This window comes from Scyliorhinus torazame, chromosome 1 (genome assembly GCF_047496885.1).
Source record: "Scyliorhinus torazame isolate Kashiwa2021f chromosome 1, sScyTor2.1, whole genome shotgun sequence".
NCBI lineage: Eukaryota > Metazoa > Chordata > Chondrichthyes > Carcharhiniformes > Scyliorhinidae > Scyliorhinus > Scyliorhinus torazame.
In genome coordinates, this window is record NC_092707.1 from 375129244 (window position 1) to 375143212 (window position 13969).

Consider the following 13969-nt stretch of genomic DNA (forward strand, 5'->3'; position numbering starts at 1 on the left):
AACCAGGGAGAGTGGGTTCAAACTCAGAACAGGAATATACCCCGGAGATTTAACTGATTTGCAGAGAGGATGGTGAATACGTGCAACGCACTGCCCAGAGCTGCTGGAGAGGCATCATGCAGTGTCAACAGGTTCAGAGATCAGCGACAGTGGTGTCACTACTCCTAACAGAGCGAGGAAAATTGGGTAATACTCCATTAATCCTGGCATTAAAGGGCCATGAGTTGGCATGGGGATATAATGGGCCACTGGGGGTGGGTGGGAGTCATGATTTGGCATGGGAATACAGGAAGTGTGTGTGTGGGGGGGGAGGGGGGGGGGGGTGATAGAGGGCCTAAAATGTAAGAGGCAAGGTTTAATGTTATGCACATAATGTAACAATTACAATTTGCTGGTGTGCTTATAGGTAAAAGCTGCTTCGGTAAAGGTCCCTGCTTGCTGCAGACTGTTTGAATAGACTCTGTAAATATATTTTGCTTGAATAGTTGTTTGTTAAATAAATACTTTTGGTTTGCTGTAAAGTTCACTGTCTGTTGCAAGTTCTGACCACCCCATCCCTCTAACAGCGCTCCACCTCCAACTCATTGACTGACACTTTGCGGCGGTGAAGGCTGCAGTCAAAAGGAGTTCCTGTCACTTGCCCCCTCCACTGCAGGGGAACCCGAGGTGGGTGGGGGGGGGGGGGGGGTCCGCCCTCAGCGGGGCTGTAAGATCCCATCAGTAGGAATGGCGGAAAAGTTTGGTCAGTGTTCTAATCACAATGGGAATTATGTGACCTTAGTGAATCAGCAGCTGTACAGTATTCTAGCAAGGGTCCTTCTGAATTGGGTTATTATTAAACTGTGGCCCAGTTTTCCGTCCAATCGTAAGGACTCATAGCCATCTAAAATGGCAGGCTGGACCTCATTCTGCATTCCAGTTCCTGGCACCCTAAACTTTCACCAGCAGAGCGTAAGGGTGCAGGGGGCTGGCCTGTCTCCATTATGGGGGTAGGCATCTCCTAGCCTGCCGCAATTTTCATTGTCAGCTTCTCCATGGCTCATGGTTCATGCATCTCAGAGGGGTCTTGAGGCATAGTCAGGACACGGCAATCCTTTGAAAGTTAAGTTCAAAAGTTCTTACTTATGCTCCTATGCCAACTCATGTCCATCCACTCCCATGCTTATAGCCCACATGCCAACTCATACCCTTGATTGATTCATTGGGTACCATTGGGCGTACATAATGGTACCAAAAGGGAACAAAGTCCCCAAGCGAGCGCATTTAGCCGTGTGTTTCCCAGCACTCGCAGTGTCGAGAAACACCAGGCTATTCAACGTGACTCGTGTTGAATGAGTGGCCTGAACGGGGAAATAGCCCCATTTTGTTTACAATGGAGGGCTCCACTCGCCAGAACTCCCCGTTGTTGCGAGCGAGCGGGACACCATCTCCGAGGCCCCAAAAAGAATCCCCGACTTCCCCCCCCCCCCCCAGCCCAAACACAATATGAGAGGGTCCCCTGCAATATGAGAACCCCCCAGCCCCCTGCCCAAACATCCATGCCGGACAACCCCGGTCCAATCATGCGCGCGCACAAAATGCCAGCTTGGCACTGCCAACCTGGCAGTGGCAGTGCCAGGGTGTGAGGCTGGCACTGCCAGGGTACCCAGGTGGCACCAGCAGTGCCAGGGCACCACCCTGCCCAAAGGGAAAGCAACTGGTGGCTTCTGATCCCCTTGGAGACCCCCACTAGTGCCGTTTGTGGGGACCAGTACCAAATGGCGTACCCTTGAGGTCCTGAGGCGAAGAGATTGAATCCCAAAGCCTGAGGTACCTTGAGAATCTGCATATTAGAGTAAGGCTTACTGCCTCGCTCTAATATGCAGATTTGCTAAAAAAAAAGTGATTCACCTTGCAATATCTCACGAGATTGCGGTGAATCTCGCGCCGCCTTGCAAGCCGGGTAGATCCCGGGAGCAGGGTCTCCCGGCTTTCAACAGCCGCGCTGCACCGTGGCAAGCTGCTTTGCCGGCGTAGCATGGCCGGAGGATCGCACCCAATGTATACTGAATGAATGGACGTGGAAGGGCACTGATTTGGCATGAGACTCTCAGGGTCCACTGGGAGTGGGTGGGAGTCATGAATTGGTTTGGGAGTATGCGAGTGGGCAGGGAATCTTCATATGACATAGCAACAACCGGCACCTGCTGTTAACTGCAGCCGATTAAATATCAATGAGATTTGGACCGCATGGTTCTGGAATTGGGAAGGGAAGCAGGACAGTGCCTTTCACAGGGTACCTGGGGTCTAAGTGAACAGGGCAAGAAACTGTGTATCTCCTTCGCCAATCAGATCTAAGCATTGTGAAAGTAATCATGTAAAGTTTAGCAAGGATCCATACTTAACACTGGTGAACTCAATGTCAACCATGATGTGGAGATGCCGGCGTTGGACTGGGGTGAGCACAGTAAGAAGTTTTACAACACCAGGTTAAAGTCCAACAGGCTTGTTTCGATGTCACTAGCTTTCAGAGTGCTGCTCCTTCCTCAGGTGAATGAAGAGGTATGTTCCAGAAACATATATGTAGACAGATTCAAAGATGCCAAACAATGCTTGGAATGCGAGCATTAGCAGGTGATTAAATCTTTACAGATCCAGAGATGGGGTAACCCCAGGTTAAAGAGGTGTGAATTGTGTCAAGCCAGGACAGTTGGGAGGATTTCGCAGGCCAGATGGTGGGGGATGAATGTAATGCGACATGAATCCCAGGTCCCGGTTGAGGCCGCACTCATGTGTGCGGAACTTGGCTATAAGCTTCTGCTCGGCGATTCTGCGTTGTCGCACGTCCTGAAGGCGTCCTGAAGGCCGAGCGACAACGCAGAATCGCCGAGCAGAAGCTTATAGCCAAGTTCCGCACACATGAGTGCGGCCTCAACCGGGACCTGGGATTCATGTCGCATTACATTCATCCCCCACCATCTGGCCTGCGAAATCCTCCCAACTGTCCTGGCTTGACACAATTCATACCTCTTTAACCTGGGATTACCCCATCTCTGGATCTGTAAAGATTTAATCACCTGCTAATGCTCGCATTCCAAGCATTGTCTGGCATCTTTGAATCTGTCTATATATATGTTTCTGGAACATACCTCTTCATTCACCTGAGGAAGGAGCAGCGCTCTGAAAGCTAGTGACATCGAAACAAACCTGTTGGACTTTAACCTAGTGTTGTAAGACTTCTTACTGAACTCAATGTCGGTACAGAAAGGGAAATAAAGAGAGAAAGAAAAATTGGATGAAAAGATAGATTAAAAAGAGGAAGAGGAAGAAAATAAAAGTAATGAAGTTTCTAAATTTGCAACAAAAATTAAAACCTGGAGGGAGTCTATGAATGAGACTCCATATATTGCAATAGATCATTTTCAGTGTCAGAGGAAGTGACAACCAATAATTAATACTCATCACATCATTGGAAGGATACTTAGACTGAAACGGACAAATACTTGACTTTAGTTAGCAAGTTTCCTTTGTCTCTTCCATATAAGTGCAGGAACTCAATGTCACCCAATGGATTTGTAAGGGATCCCATGTGGTGAAATATTATTTTCGTGAATTTCATAGCAGAGCGTCCAATATCCAACAGAAACTTTTCCATTGGTACTTTCAGTTCTGCGTCTGCCCTTGCCTGGAGTTGCTTTGGCCATTTGCAGATAAATAACAGCAAGTGTGATCACATCAATCAGTTGAAATATTGAATGGGTGGAACCCTTTGGTGTGTGCATCAGGATAAATTCACTCAGATCGGATTTGTAGCCCTATCCCAAGGCAGCTTCTCCATTGGAAGCATGAAATTTAGGATTTAACACAATCATGACTTACCTTAATCCTTCCTAGTTCAAACTGGAACACATTGGGACTGGTGGCTTGTGCAAATACTGCTGCAAACAGCTTTGTGCTTGGTTCCACCTAGGCACAAAATGAAGATCACATGAATGCCGAGGAACCTTTCTGAAAGTTAACAGTCAATCACGAAGAAATAGAACCCAGTTTTCCAGAGAGTCATTCTGAGTTCCTTACAATAATTGGATGCTTACGTTTCAAGTGCTTTAGAACCTACACATCTCAGTAGTTCACTGGACGCAACCACAGGTGCTCAAGAAAATTAATGTTGCACTTCACAGCAATTATTTCTGTGACTTTTTGTTAAAAAGCACCTACTTAAAATTATAAATTAGCAACCAGCCCGCGATAATTGATCCAGATGATTAATAACTCAGAATGCAACCACACTGCCAACTCAGCTATCACTGAAATGTGTACTTCACTTTCAATATTTGAAAATCGCCATCCATGAAGCAATTTTAATGCAGCACACACTGTAAAGAACATAGCAAAGGTGCGCTCACTGCAGCAAGTGCAAAGAATGCAGCTCACCCACGGCTGGACTTGCCAATGTTTAAGGGCTGCTGTGGCCCGCGAATAAAGTATTTTTATAAAACTTGAATCGCAATTGTTCAATCACAAACACATTCTCAGTCAAGCGTTCTCATACAACAAAAATGCTTGCTGTGCTGTGGGATAATCCCCTTTTCATAATGCCCTCTCCAGCTACACGAGGATAACAAAATTGCAGCTGGCTGTATTCCATGAAGGTGTCCGATAAACTCCCCACACACAATCCTCAGCTCTTCAAAATAAGAAAAAAATATTTTCTGTTATTAAAAACCTTATTTTCTGGGACCATTGTGAATGAGTCGACCTGTTACGTGCCCACTTATCCACCAGAGCTCTGTCATAATGTGACTCGATGAATGTCATTGCCAAGGGTGGATATGGAGATTCCTGTGTTTTGGGGTTTTGTCATTAAAAAGACGTGGGGCGGACTTTTCCCATATTTTTTCATAGGTTCGGGCTCTGACAGAAAATTAGCGTGTAGCTCTCCAGCCTGTAGCTCTCCAGCCTGTAGCTCTCCAGCGTGTAGCTCTCCAGCGTGTAGCCCTCCAGCAGCACAGCCGAATTTTTAGACGAGGGATGGATTCACTTTTCCCGCCAGCACCGCACCCCAGCCTGTGGGCTTCCCGACAGCATGGGATGGCTTCAATGGGAAAACCCATTGACAAGCGACAGGAATAAAGAATCCCGCCAGCGAATGGTGCACTGCTGAGAACCACTCAGCTGGGGAACCAGAGAATCCAGCCCCAGGTTTTCTGGCACTCTGGAAAAGAAAAATGAGTGGGCATGATTTACGCCATCACGCTGGTGGGGCAGGGCCTGATGGAGCCGGCAAGGCCAGCTCCAATAGATCGGGGCACCATCTTTCAAGGGCACCCCAATCAGCACAGAACGTAAACCCACCCCCTAGCCTTCCCCCAAGGACTTGGAAGTCTCCCCTCACAAGCAACAGGGTTCTATCCTTGCCCCACCATACGCCAACATCGAGCCCTCCCCACCTCAGAGACATCGGGAATCGGGTGTTCCTTCTCCACCCCCCCCCCCCCCCCCCCCCCCCCCCCATCCTGACCCTATGCAGGCATCGAGTGACCCCTCCACCTCTCCTTTGCAGGTATCGGGTCGACCTCCCCTCTCCCTCTCCTCCCTCGCAGGTATTGGGCAAACACACCACCACCACTAAAGTCTCAGGGGAACTCTTCACCTCCTAACCACCACTGCAGTCTCAGGGATATTCTTCGTCCTCACAAGCATCAGCCCTCTCCAACAGAAAAGGGTATCTCTCCCCTAGGACTCCCCAGAGGGACAACCCCTTGCACTGCCCACGACACAGGATGGCACTGCCCGGCATCTTCCTCGTCTCATGGGGGGGCTATACTTACCTTGGCGCTGACTCCCCCCCGGCCCCCAGAGGGATTCCCACAACTGTTTCCCATCTTCACAAACCTGCTGTAAACCTCACTGACATGACATCACATCGGCAAGATTTCAATATTCCGTGAGCGAGGATTATGTTGAGGGGAAGCCCTTTAAACAAGTGTAAATGCACAAAAATGTATGTAAATGAGATTCCGGTACTTTCATTACGTCAGGGAAAATTGGGAAATGAGATCAACCGGCAGGGGGGGGTAAGGGGTATGTGTAACCTGGGAATGAGTGGTCCCCCTGATGGATGGGGTCAGATACACAAAGCAGGCTGCCAACCCTCCTACCCCACTGCCCAACGCCACTGCTTCCCACATGTCACGGGGCCTGAGGCATGTCAGAAGCCAATTAACGGGCCTAAGGGTGAGCAGGTTGTCCAAAACCTCACACAACCCCGATAAAATGTCAGACAGGTTTGGGGGTCAGGAGGGAAAGCCACCCAGTAGATTTTCCGAGCCCCTCCACTTTCAAACCCGCGTTGTGGTGCTTAAAATCCAGCCCCATGGCAAGCATCGTGGGGATGGGGAACGCTGTTGTTAAAACCCCATCTGGTTCACGAATGTCCTTGTGGTGAACCACTGTAATAGGAGATGTAAGGTAGGACCTGCACTACAGGTTCGCCGGTAGCGCCTGCCGGCTGTTTCCGCCCACGGAGAACTGTATAAATATGCATGACCTCCAGTGCCCTGCCATTTCACCAGCTGCAGCAGGAGGCCACGCATCTGACTGTAATAAAGCCACAGTTGTACCCAACTTTAGTCTTTGTGCAATTGATCGTGCTTCAATTTATTACAATCAGATTTTCCACAGAATGGATATCAGAAATAAGCCCGATCGCCTGCAGCTGGATCCGCACTCGCCGACACCAGGAAAGACTTTATTCACTGGCTAGCATGTTTTGAGGCCTACATCAACGCGGCGGACCCCGAGCCAACGGAGGCTCAGAAGATAAACTTCCTGCACTCCAGACTGAGCTCCAGCGTGTTGCCGTTGATCCAAGATGCCACAAATTACACAAAAGAAATGGAACTCCTTAAGGAACACTGTGCGCAGAAGGCGAACACGCTCTTCGCCAGGCATGTAGTCGCCACCCACTCGCAACTACCAGCTGAGTCCATCGAAGACTTCTGCGGGCCCTAATTCCACTCGTCCGGGATTGTGACTGTCAGGCCGTTACGGCCGCCGAACACGTGAATCTCCTCATGCGCGATGCCTTCGTGACGGGGATTGCGTCGGACCACATCCGAGAACGATTCTGGAAGGGGCCATGCTCGAACTGGCAGAGACGAAAACCGTGGCGCTCTCCATGACGGTCGCATCCCGTAACGTACAATCGTGCCCCTCCTGCCGCTCTGCCCACCCTTCTACTCCTTTCTACCCCTCCTGGACCCCGCCGACGACCTCCTCAGCCGGGGCCCTGCCTTCCCAATATGCCTGCGCTGCACGCCGATCCGCGCATCCCGGGGGTCCCCGCTGTCACTTCTGCAGTCAGCAGAAGTACCCCCGCCTACATGCCCGGCCCGCACTGCAGTTTGTAAAGCCTGCAGTAAAAAGGGCCACTTCGCGGCGGTGTGCCAGGCCTGCGCAGTCGCAGCGATCGCCCCCTCCCGCACGCCAGACGCACAATGGGAGCCGCCATCTTCTCCTCCCGGGTCCATGTGCGACCAATGGGCGCCGCCATCTTGTCCCGGCCCCGCAATGTGCGCACCATGGGTGTAGCGCACAAAGGCTCCGAGAGACGAATAGAGTGAAGTCGATGAGGCTTTATTAAGCGTGACTGTTCCCCCGCAGTTCGGTAGCAGACTGGCCTGCGGGGGAGGACTCCTGGTTCTTATACTCCGCCTTCAGGGCGGAGCTAGAGGTCAACGGCCAACCAGGACCCGGGATCTGTCAGCCAATGACATCACGGCTTCACAGTCCCACATGACCCCTAATGCATACTACCACATTCACCCCTTGTTAAAAATGAACCCGGCGGGGTGATGCTTCGCATGGTGGTAAGGGTTTACAAGGCTGGTCCTGGGAGGAAAAACTTTTGCATGTCATTACAGTATGTACAAGGTTTTTCTTTTTCTTTTCGAAGTATTTACAGTAATCGTCAGGAGAAAAAGACAAAATGTTCTCGTTAAAAGTCCACATATTGTAGTGTTAGATCGCGCCACGAGTCGGTCGGGCGGTCTGGTCGTCCGTTTCGATCGCCTCGGCCCCGGTGGTGGTGGTGGTGCTTGTTCCAGTGTTGTCGTCTCCGGGAGCCTTACGGTTTCAGCTTCGGCTTCCCTACTGGTCGGGCCTGGGAGGAGGACCGATCCTCCAGGGAAGGGGGCGGTCGCGGGGTGCGCCGGTGGCAGGGAGGGGGTGATTGGTGTCGGGGGGGTGTGTGTGTTGCCGGCGGGCGCCAGATCTCGCAGGGAGACCGTGTCCTGTCGGCCGTCGGGGTACTCCACGTAAGCGTACTGCGGGTTCGCATGAAGGAGGTGAACCCTCTCGACCAACGGGACCGACTTGTGCGCCCGCACATGTTTTCGGAGCAAGATGGGTCCTGGGGCCGCCAGCCAGGTCGGCAGCGACGTTCCAGAGGAGGACTTCCTGGGGAAGACAAGGAGGCGCTCATGAGGCGTTTGGTTAGTGCTAGTACACAGTAGTGACCGGATGGAGTGGAGAGCGTCCGGGAGGACCTCCTGCCACCGTGAAACTGGGAGGTCCCTGGACCGTAGGGCCAGTAGGACGGTCTTCCAGACCGTGCCGTTCTCCCGCTCTACTTGCCCGTTCCCCCGGGGGTTGTAGCTGGTCGTCCTGCTCGAGGCTATACCGTTGCTGAGCAGGAACTGGCGCAGCTTGTCACTCATGAAGGAGGACCCCCTGTCACTGTGGACGTATGCGGGGCAACCGAACAGTGTGAAGATGGTGTTCAGGGCTCGAATGACTGTGGCCGCTGTCATGTCAGGGCAGGGGATGGCGAAGGGGAAACGGGAGTACTCGTCCACCACATTCAGGAAGTATGTGTTGCGGTCGGTGGAGGGGAGGGGCCCTTTGAAATCCAGACTAAGGCGTTCAAAGGGACGGGAAGCCTTAATCAGGTGCGCACCATCCGGCCTGAAAAAGTGCGGTTTGCACTCTGCGCAGATGTGGCAGTTCCTTGTGACTGTACGGACCTCCTCCAAAGAGTAGGGGAGGTTGCGGGACTTTATAAAGTGGTAGAACCGAGTGACCCCCGGGTGGCAGAGGTCCTCGTGGAGGGTTTGGAGGCGGTTAATTTGTGCGTTGGCACATGTGCCGCGGGATAGGGCATCGGACGGCTCGTTCAGCTTTCCGGGACGGTACAGGATCTCATAGTTGAAGGTGTAGAGCTCGATCCTCCACCTTAAGATCTTGTCGTTTTTGATTTTGCCCCGCTGTGCATTATCGAACATGAAGGCGACCGACCGTTGGTCAGTGAGGAGAGTGAATCTCCTGCCGCCCAGGTAATGCCTCCAATGTCGCACAGCTTCCACTATGGCTTGGGCTTCCTTTTCCACTGAGGAGTGGCGGATTTCTGAAGCGTGGAGGGTTCGGGAGAAAAAGGCCACGGGTCTGCCCGCTTGGTTAAGGGTGGCCGCTAGAGCTACGTCTGAGGCGTCGCTCTCGACCTGGAAGGGGAGGGACTCGTCGATGGCGCGCATCGTGGCCTTTGCGCAAAAGCATCGCGCATTAACATGTCCGTGTGTTCAATCGCGTTCACCGGCGGGCAGCTGCAGGCCGGTCCCAAAATTAGTAGTGCGGCGTAGAATTCATCTATCGATTCTCCGGGACTTTGCCGTCTCGTTGCGAGTTGATAGCGAGCGTAGATCTGGTTTACTGGGCGAACATACATGCTTTTTAGTGCTGCGATGGCCGTCTGGAAATCCTCTGCGTCTTCGATGAGAGAGAAAATCTCCGTGCTTAACCTCGAGTGCAGGACCTGTAGTTTTTGGTCTTCTGTGACCCGGCCGGGGGCCGTTCTGAGGTAGGCCTCGAAACAAGTCTGCCAGTGCTTGAAAACTGCTGCTGAGTTCACTGCGTGGGGTCTGATCTTCAGGCATTCCGGAATGATCCTGAGCTCCATAGTCCTTTAGGCACGCTTAATAAATTGTAGCGCACAAAGACTCCGAGAGACGAATAGAGTGAAGTCGATGAGGCTTTATTAAGCGTGACTGTTCCCCCGCAGTTCGGTAGCAGACTGGCCTGCGGGGGAGGACTCCTGGTTCTTATACTCCGCCTTCAGGGCGGAGCTAGAGGTCAACGGCCAACCAGGACCCGGGATCTGTCAGCCAATGACATCACGGCTTCACAGTCCCACATGACCCCTAATGCATACTACCACAATGGGTACCGCCATCTTGTCCCCCACAGGGTCTCCGGACATCCCAACATCGGAACCGCACACGCTCGACACCCGATGGCTACCCGCAGCTCGCTTCGATGACGCTGGACCAATCTCGCCCACACAACCTGGCCACCGCGTCGACGACGGTTAAAATCAACGGCCACGCGACATCGTGCCTGCTGGAGTCCGGGAGCACCAAAAGCTTCGTTCACCCAGATACGGTAAGGCGCTGCTCCCTCGTGGTCCACCCTGCCAATCAAAGGATCTCCCTCGCCTCCGGATCCCACTCCGTCCCGATCTGAGGTTTTTGCACAGTCACCCTCACAGTCCAGGGCGTAGAATTTAGTAACTTCCGCCTCTATGTCCTTCCTAATCTCTGCACTGCACTCCTGTTGGGCCTGGACCTCCAGTGCAACCTCTAGAGCCTCACCCTCAAATTCGGCGGGCCCTTACCCCCCCTTACCGTTTGCGGCCTCGCGACCCTCAAGGTCGATCCCCCCTCCCTTTTTGCCAATCTAACTGCGGATTGCAAGCCCGTTGCCACTAGGAGCAGACGGTACAGCACCCAGGACAAGACCTTCATCAGGTCCGAAGTCCAGCGGCTGCTTAAGGAGGGTATTATCGAGGCCAGCAACAGCCCCTGGAGAGCCCAAGTGGTAGTGGTTAAAACTGGGGAGAAACACAGGATGGTCGTGGACTGCAGCCAGACCATCAATCGGTACACGCAGCTCGACGCATACCCCCTCCCACGCATATCTGATATGGTCAATCAGAATGCGCAGTACCGGGTCTTCTCAACAATTGACCTGAAATCTGCCTACCACCAGCTCCCCATCCGGAAGTTGGACCGGCCTTTCACTGCCTTCGAGGCGGACGGTCGCCTCTACCACTTCCTTGGGGTCCCTTTCGGTGTTACAAATGGGGTCTTGGTCTTCCAAAGAGAGATGGACCGAATGGTCGACCAGTACGGTTTGCGGGCCACCTTTCCGTACTTAGATAATGTCACCATCTGCGGCCATGACCAGCAGGACCACGATGCCAACCTCGATAAATTCCTCCGGACTGCAACTCTTCACAACCTGACCTGTAACAAAGAGAAGTGTGTGTTCAGCACGACCCGGTTAGCCATTCTCGGCTATATAGTCCAAAACGGACTTCTCGGGTCCGACCCCGACGGCATGCGCCCCCTCATGGAACTCCCCCCTCCCCCACTGCCCCAAGGCCCTCAAACGTTGCCTGGGGTTCTTTTCCTACTACGCTCAGAGGGTCCCAAACTATGCGGACAAGGCCCGCCCACTCATTCAGTCCACCCAATTCCCCCTCGCGCCGAGGCACAACATGCTTTCGCCCGCATCAGAGCAGACATCGCCAAGGCCGGGATGCGCACAGTGGACGAGTCACTGCCTTTCCAAGTAGAAAGCGACGCTTCAGACGTCGCTCTTGCCACCACTCTAAACCAGGCAGGCAGACCCGTGGCATTCTTTTCCCGCACCCTTCATGCCTCTGAAATTCGACACTCAGCCGTCGAAAACGAGGCCCAAGCTATCGTTGAAGCTGTGCGGCATTGAAGGCATTGCCTGGCTGGTACGAGATTCACTCTCCTTACGGACCAACGGTCGGTAGCCTTCATGTTCAATAACACACAGCGGGGCAAGATCAAAAATGATAAAATCTTCTTGCGGTGGAGAATCGAGCTGTCCACCTATAATTATGAGATCTTGTATCGCCCCGGTAAACTCAACGAGCCCCCAGACGCCCTCTCCCGAGGTACATGTGCCAGCGCACAACTCCGGGCCCTACACGACAGTCTTTGTCACCCGGGGGTCACTCGATTGTACCATCTGGTCAAAGCTCGCAATCTGCCCTACTCCGTTGAGTAAGAAAGGACAGTCACCCGGGACTACCAGGTCTGTGCGGAGTGTAAGCCGCACTTGTACCGGCCAGACCGTGCGCGCCTGGTGAAGGCTTCCTGCCCCTTTGAACGCCTCAGCGTGGATTTCAAAGGGCCCCTCCCCTCCACCGACCGTAACACGTACATTCTCAGTGTGATCGATGAGCACTCCAGATTCCCCTTCGCCATCCCATGCCCCGGGATATGACGTCTGCCACCGTCATCAAGGGCCTCAGCACCATCTTCGCTCTGTTCGGTTTCCCCAGCTACATCCACAGTGACAGGGGATCCTCATTCATGAGCGATGAGCTGCGTCAGTTCCTGCTCAGCAGGGGTGTAGTCCTCTGGGGAAGAACATCTGCCGTCATGATCCAGGCAGACTTACAGCAATGTGGCTGGTTCTTCACTGTCCATTAACATGGCCTTGCAAGTCACTCAGTTCACGGACAATTAAATACCAGCCTTGCCAGTGACGCCTACATCCCATGAAAAAAAGGAAAGAAAAACCTTTGCCTATTTTCCAGTGCCTTGTACAGCATTCACAGAGCTGCCAGCTGACTGAAGATCCACTTTACAATCAAATATCAGTGGAAAACAACAAAATCGAGAAAATCACTTTTACACAACACTAGTTGAGCTCCAGAACTCGTTGCACAAAAAACTGTGGATGCTGAGAAGCTTTTAAGAGTGAGGTTCGCAGACTTTTGGTCGCTAAGCATGGTGGGCAGCACGGTAGCACAAGTGGATAGCACTGTGGCTTCACAGCGCCAGGGTCCCAGGTTCGATTCCCCGCTGGGACACTGTCCGTGCGGAGCCTGCACGTTCTCCCCGTGTCTGCCTGGGTTTCCTCCGGGTGCTCCGGTTTCCTCCCACAGTCCAAAGACGTGCAGGTTAGGTGGATTGGCCGTGGTAAATTGCCCTTAGTGACCAAAAAGGTTAGGAGGGGTTATTGGGTTACGGGGATAGGGTGGAAGTGAGGTCTTAAGTGGGTCGGTGCAGACTTGTTGGGCCAAATGGCCTCCTTCTGCACTGTATGTTCTATGTAAGTGCATCATATCCATGGTAAGTGGAGGCCGGAATATCAAGGGATATGGAGCTAAAGTGGGTAAATGAATACAGATTAGCCTTAATCTGACTGAGTGGTGCAAACGGTTTGAGAGGATGAATGACCTACCCCTGTTCCTGTGTAGGAAAAAAAAGTCAAGTAATTCTTCTGATTAATGTGACATACCTGATAATATGTATTTAGTTCCTTGCCATTGGCTGTGAATGTCAGTAAGCCACTGGCAGTATCCACCAGGCAGCCTATTTCCAGCCCATTGTTATTACGTCCTTGCCCGGGGCTCGTGCTTTCTCCCGCCCACACCATGTAGCAGTTGCTTCGCTTGACGCTACATTGGAAAAACATTTACAGAAACACTCATCAGTGCTGCAGTGTGCATGTGGGCAGACATAGCAACTCAGAGACTCAAAGAGCTTTAGCTCTACAGCTAATCACATTTTTCTGTCTGTGATGTGAAAGCATTTCTTAGTTCGGCAACTGTAGCTACGAGTTTCGCTGGCGCAATTCGTTCCCCCGTCTGTTGCCAGTGAGTGATGCCAGGATTACCCACCGCCCTCCAGTAAGTCACACAAGCGATCATTGTATATTTCTGAGCCTAGAGAATGGGTGCTGGCAAACAATTAAACCATGCGAGCAATGCACCCAGACTAGCCCTTCCCCCGCCAATCCCCACCCTGAGAGTCCATCGGGAGACCCAAGTCAGCATTTACACCGGCAGGATCACCCGTTGAAATAGTCCCCGTTCCCCCACCAAAGATGTAATGGGATTCCCGCCATGAAAGGTCAGGAACCCCTTTAGCATACATTTGAATGTCATCAG

General features: G+C 52.4%; 1 protein-coding gene across 1 annotated transcript in view; it reads right to left on the reverse strand.

The window, feature by feature from the left end:
• The window catches only part of ryr2a (ryanodine receptor 2a (cardiac)), a 1117859-nt gene that overhangs the window by 371163 nt on the left and 732727 nt on the right, over nt 1-13969 (reverse strand). The window contains exons 32-33 of the mRNA XM_072511661.1: nt 13318-13477; nt 3859-3945 (exon numbers count right to left, since the gene is read on the reverse strand). Coding sequence (XP_072367762.1) covers nt 3859-3945; nt 13318-13477 — 247 coding nt within the window. The remainder of the gene's footprint in view (nt 1-3858; nt 3946-13317; nt 13478-13969) is intronic.